Here is a 6295-nt window from a genome sequence, read left to right as displayed (position 1 = left end):
GCCCCTGCCAGGGACTGGGAGAGTCCCTGCTGGCTTTGAAGCGCTCGGGACCAGAGAGCATCACCTGTGAAAGCAGGGCCTCCGAGACTTCTGTTTAAGTGCTAACCGCCAGCTTTTCTTTCCTCACTAAGGGGGCGGTGGCAGGGAGAGGTGCCGGCAGCAGCGCTGAGCTGAGCCCTCGGCGCAGCTTCTGCCAGAGGCAGGAAGGCTCACAGCCAGAGCAAAGTTTCCTTTGCTTGTAGCAAGCTGAAATCCAAGCTGGCCGTCGCAAACCGCTCAAGCCAGCTGCCACAGGAGCCCTGGTCTCAAACAGCCCCCCCAAGAGCAGCAGTGTCCCCCAGGTCTCTGCTCTTCAAGCAAGGCAAAGAGCTGACATCCCTGCACTCACCGGTCTCGCAGCTGGCACCTCTGAAGCCCGGTGGGCACCTGCAGCTGAAGCTGCCAGCACCATTGAGGCAGGTGGCTCCGTTCTGACATGGGTGGGAGAGACACTCATCCACATCTGAAATACAGCCCCAGGTAGGGGCAGGAGCTCAGAGCAGGGGCAGGGACAGCCACAGGGACAGACAGACTGCCAGCATGAAGCAGTGATGCCGGCAGCGAGACCTGCTCCCCGCAGCAAAAAGCACTGGGAGCTTGGGGCCGGCACTCACCAACATGGCACCTCTTCCCAGTAAAGCCGGCCAGGCAGGAGCAGGTGTAGGAGGGGTTCCCCGTAATGCAGTCCTCGATACACTTCCCCCCATTCAGGCAGGGCCGCAGCGTCAGGCAGACAGAGGCTGTGGGGACAGGTGGTGCCCCCCCGACCAGCCCCCCCCCGGGCAAGGCTCCCCCGCCCCCTTCCAGCCATGCCAGCGCCGGGCTCTGTCCCCACGCCTGCCCGGTGCCCCGGGGGACTCGGGGAGCCCAGAGGGGCTGCCTGCCTCACGGCGGGGCAGGGTCCACTCCTGGCGGGCTCCCCTGGGACATGGGGTGGGGGAGTTTTATTCCTCCTGTGCGAAGGGGAGAGGCTGCACAGGATCAGCCCCACTGGCCGGGGGGACATGGCTGTCACCCAGGGCAGAGGGAAAGGGGGATGGGAGAGCCCGTGTACAGCAAACCCACGGGTAACGCAAGACACACGCAGATCACGGGTGGGAAAACATGGCCAGGGGGGGAACGGGGATGAGGAACAGGAGGCCAGCGGCTCTGCAGGGGACGGGTCAGGACCTCCGGGATGGGGAGGGTATGGCCCAGCCCTGGCACCTCGGTCCCACAGGGGAGGCTGGCACCCAGCAGCCCTCTGTATGGCTCACCCTGGCCTCCTGGGACTTACAGATGCGTGCATCCCCTGAGGGTGCCAGCCCCTCATGCCCTGCCCTGCCTGAGCACCCTCACCTCCTCCCCAGCCTCCCTCATCAGTCCCCACAAGCTCTTTTCATCTCAAAAGTCTTCCTCCCCTCCCCATTTGCTGTCCCAGCCCCTTCCCAGCCCTGGTGCACCCGTGGGTGCCGTCCCCGGCCACAGCAGGTGCTGAGGACGGTCCCCCCATGGCTGCCTCCCCTCCCTCCCCAAGCCCTTCGAGCCGCCTCCTCCACTCCACGGAGGTGGGGGTTGAGGCAGGGAAAGACGGGGCTGGAGAACAGTGTGGGGTTGGGTTGGGAGTTAAATAAACCTAACTGCTGTCCTCTTACTTGTATTGCTGCAGCCCCCCACTTGCACCTGGGCATCATCGATTCTGAACACCCAGCGCCCGGGGATACCCACATTTGTCGTCATCTCCACGTCAGCGATGTCATCAGTGCGGGATCCGGGGATGTTGAAGTAGCGCTTTCCATCACCAGCGTTAAAACCTGCCTGGGAGGACAAGGGCAGAGGGTAGAGAGACATCACTAGCGCAGAGGGCAAGGCGGCTGGAGCATGAGGGCTTGTCTTTCTTGCCACTTGGCACTGACTGTCCCGTTCCACGTGCCACCGGCCAGCACTCAGCCCTGTCCACGTGCCACCACGAAGACTGGCATGATGGGGCCAAGAGGCCGCTCTGCCCACTTGCTCCCTTCCCCTGGGATTCAAAACCCACCCGCTTCCCCTCCACCTGCGGCATCCTGCCTGCCTGGCAGGCAGGGAGCCAAGCACGAATCAACTGCCAGTAAATTCACACATCCAAACGGGTACTGGGGTTTTTGCCGGTGTGGGTGTTGGCTTTTTTTCCCCCCTTAAACACAACAACGCACACAAGGATGAAATAAAAATACAAGCGAAAGCTGTGCTGGCTGTGGCAGCTGCTCTTAAAGGCTGAGGTTAGGAAGGAAAAGGGACTACGAGGCAGCAGCCAAGGCAAAGACCTGTGGTTTTGGGATAACAAAGCCCCCTGTATGGTCTCAGCTTTAGGAGCCAGAGCACACACAGATATTTAAGAACTTTAAAAGAAGAAAGCAGGGGGAGGCTTTCCACCTCCAAAAAACCCCAAACCAGGAGCCGAGAGCTCGCAGGGTTGGATGCACAACCTGGGCGACCCGGGAGCTGTGTTCGCCGCTTACCTGTGCTGCGATGCCGCCGAGCCCAGCAAAGTCCCCCCCACTGCTGGCGTGCATACCCGTGGTCCAGGTGATGGACTCATAGTTGAAGATGGTGAAGGAGAGCTTGCCATCCGTGATGAGAACAATCTGGAAAGTGTTTACCTGAAGCAGGGAGAGGAAGAAAGCAGTGAGTGGGCAGGAGCGGGGGCAGGCGAGCCAGCCAAAAACCAGTCAGAAAATAAAATGACGGAAAGAACATTTAGCAAATGGGTGTTTCTTTAAGCCCCAGTCCTCCCAGCTACTCACTGGTGAAAACGAACTGCCCCCAAAGAAGGTCACTCGGTACCAGGTGGCGATGAAAACCCACTGGGCGGAAAACCCTGGGAACTCGGGGAAATACTGCGCGATATCCCTGCTCGCTCTCTCCAAGATGGGCTGCTCAGTGCTCTCCCGGTAATACACATCGCCCGCCCGCCGATTATCCACATCCGCCCAGAAAGCGGCCACCACGCGCCGGTCCTTTGAGATGGGGAAGGCCACTGGCGTGAACTGGGAGACCTCCTTCAGGAATGAGATGATACCGTTGTTGTTCACCTGCAGAGAGGGAGGGAAACAAACAGGTCGCCACAGTTGATTCTTGCTGCCACCAGGAATCCATGTTTTAGAGGCGCTTTCCACTTCACCTTTCCTCCCCCCCCTACCCCATCCCCTTTCCACAAATATTGGAGCGCTTCCCCCTTCCTGCCCTTGGAAGCAGAGACGTGCCCCTGGCGCCCACAGCCCCCTGCCCTGGCTGCGTGCTTGCCAGAGCGTGGCTGCAGGAAGGCAGCGCCCAAACAAATCCAGCCCTGTTCTCCGCTGCAGCCGGGCCAGGGGAAGGGGGGAACAGCTGAGAAAACTGCAGCAGCCCTGGTGCTTTAAACAAACAGCGCCTGGCACGCTTGGCCAGCTCGCACCGAGGGGCTGTTTCACTTGCTCCCTGCTCTCTTACGGCTGGCACGCAGCCTGCAGGGCTACAGGCAGCCACCAGCACAACACGGGGGGAGCCTTGCTGGGGAGCAATCTGTCCGCTGGCAAGCACAGTGCTCTGAGTGAGCTAACGAGCTGTCGAGCTAATGGGCTCATGGTCCCCAGGTGACCAAGTGCCACCATCCTGTGCAAAGCCCATGATGATGGCTGGGCCTCAGCAGGCTGCTTTCCTTAACCTGGGGGATGCCAGTCACCCGGGGCAAGATACTGCAAGTCCCCAGCATTAATTAACAGGGGCAATTAAGAGTCCTGGGATGCCCAGCCCAGGGATGCATGGCAGAGGTGGCCCCCAGCCCAGTGAAGGAAGCTGGAGATAGTGGATGCTGCTGCATGGAGTGCTGTCTCCCAGCTTGGGGATGCAGCTGGAGAGAGGAACGGGAGGAAAACCACTGCCTGCACTGCTGCCTAAGCACGCAGCGAGGGGACAGGGACCAAAGGGAAACGCTCTTGCCCTCAGCCCCCAAATTCCCAGGAGGACTCCCTGCCACAGTGGCAACCCCAGCAGGGCGGGCAGCTCTCAGCCGCTCTGTTCCCCTGCCCGCAGCACTGCCCACAACCGACAGCCGGACAAGCAGGAGCACACAGACACCTGGACTAAGCTCACCGGAATGCAATGCAAGCTCTGGCAGCACCGCCCTGGCGAGCCCCTGGGCTGCAGGGGGGGAAAGGGGTGGCATGGTGCAGGCAAGGGGCTCTCGAGCAGGGAGAGCAGCCCTGGCATGCAGCAGGCAGGGACAGGCAGCAGTGTCACGCTTGCGTGCCAACAAGGAGCTGGGAGCAAGCATCCCACCTGGAGCCATGCTGAAGCCAGCATGCCTGTACACCAGCCGCCCACACATCCAGGCCAACAGGAGGGGACATAGGGCTGCGACGGCCACATCTGATGGTCCCCAGTCCCCGAGAAGGGTCCCCAACCCCTCCATGTGACCACAGGGCGAACACAGGGCCGTCCTTGCTGTGACTAAGGGGAAGAGGATTCCTGTTTCCCAAAGCCTCCGTAACCCCGCGGTGTCCGTGGAGGAACATTCTTCCCCTGATTAAAGCAAGATGGGAGAGAAACGGAGCCAAGAAGGGTTTTTTTTGTTGTTCCTGGTTTATGCTAAGGAGGAGGGGGCAGTTGGAGGCAGCCCTCAAGGACAGAGGTTTCCAGGTGAGCCCAGCCTCACACCAGCTCCCCCAGGACAGCAGCTCCTAGTCCTGCCACACAGACCCCCGTGTTGGGGGCAGGTGAGCTGGCCCTGCTGAGCTTGGGGTGGGGGTGGGGGTGTCTCGGTTCAGGGGAGGGGAACGCACCGCTCTCTCTCCCCCCCGTAGCCCCTCCAAGACCCAGAGCTGTGCTGCAGATCTTGTATGGGACAGCCGTCACGTCACCTTGTTTCTCCCAGCCTCTTTTATCCTCCCATCGTGGCTCAAGCCCCAAGCCCAGATCCCTGCCGCCCAATGGTAGGGGTGACACTTTTACCAGGGGAAAAAAACCCAGGCAAGGATCAAGGACCTCCTGCGCTTCACCAAGGTGGCAGGACAGTACACAAGTCCAGGTCCGAGATGGCACTGATGCTCAGCTCTCGCCTCCTCCAGCCAGGTCCGGATTGTTGGTCAGCCCAGAGCAAACCAGGGAGAAGAGAAGGGGACAGGATGCCGGAGGATTCACTGCGCATAGTGTGAGCCGGCGTGGGGAGCACCCCAGGATGCAGGGCAGGCATTTGGAGCCAGCACTGCCCAAAAGGCTCTGGGGACAACCAGGCACTCGGGGCTGCTCCTCTGCCTGACAGCCACAGTCACAGGGGACACGATGGGCCAGGCAAGACTCGAGTTCTCTGGCCATGGTCCCCTCTGGGTGGCTCAGGGGCTGCAAGGGAGCATGTGGGCAGGGGTCCCAGCAGCCCAGCCACCCCAGTAGGTGCAGGGAGGAGAGGAGCAGGAGTGGGCTGTGCGGAGTGGCCAGCCAAGCCCACTGCAGCACATCCCAAAGGGCAGCTGTGTTTATTCTGCATTGCACCCAGAGACGTGCCGCCGCCTCCTCCCTGGCAAGGGACACCATCCAGGGACACCATCCAGTGCACACGGAGCTCTCGCCCTCCAGTCATGCCCAGCTCCTTGCCAATGGGACCCCCACAGCAGGGGCCAGTCCCGTCCCATGAGCCATGGGTATTTCTGGCTCCAGCTAGGGCTATGTCCGGGGCTCCCCATTGCTGGCAGGTCCTCCGGCCAGCATCCCCAGCCTGGTGGGGCCAGGACCTTCACTGTGCCACCTGAAGCAGCGCTGGCCCCACCAAGCCAGGGGTCCAGCATGCTTCTCCCCTGTCCCCGCCCCCTCGGAGATCTCCCCTTGTCCTCAGCATGTCGTTATTCCTCTGATGCTCTGAGTTAAATGGGGACTGCACGATGGCCACCGTGGAAACCCAGTCTGGATCCGGGGGAAAGGGGGAAAGGGGGAAAGGGGGAAAGGGGGAAATGGAAAGGGAAGAAACTCACTAGGAGAAAATAAACCTAAAGAAAGCGAGAAGCATTATGAGCTTTCCATTGAGACATCATCATGATAGCTATCAGACATAAATCAGAAAAACAGTCCCCTGACAGGAAAGTCGCCAACCATTTGTAAAGGGTCGTTGCTTCAAAGCTTATTTTGTGTCCTTCTCTCAGAACTGCATGAATACAAATAAAGTCAACAAAGGTACCAAGGAAAGAAAAGATATGGGTATTTCATGCTTTCAGGAGCAGATCAAAGCACAGATCTGTTCTGAAAAAAGGAAAAAAGAAAAAAAAAA

General features: G+C 60.1%; 1 protein-coding gene across 1 annotated transcript in view; it reads right to left on the bottom strand.

Annotated features, from left to right (window-relative positions):
* SNED1 (sushi, nidogen and EGF-like domains 1) overlaps window positions 1–6295 on the bottom strand; it is a 25181-nt gene that overhangs the window by 13792 nt on the left and 5094 nt on the right. Inside the window, 5 exon segments of the mRNA XM_009893084.1 lie at window positions 389–502; window positions 654–779; window positions 1674–1836; window positions 2520–2660; window positions 2805–3092. Coding sequence (XP_009891386.1) covers window positions 389–502; window positions 654–779; window positions 1674–1836; window positions 2520–2660; window positions 2805–3092 — 832 coding nt within the window.

Source organism: Charadrius vociferus, unplaced genomic scaffold, assembly GCF_000708025.1.
Source record: "Charadrius vociferus isolate BGI_N301 unplaced genomic scaffold, ASM70802v2 scaffold559, whole genome shotgun sequence".
In the NCBI taxonomy this organism is placed as follows: Eukaryota; Metazoa; Chordata; class Aves; order Charadriiformes; family Charadriidae; genus Charadrius; species Charadrius vociferus.
This window is presented reverse-complemented; position numbering and strand designations above follow the sequence as displayed.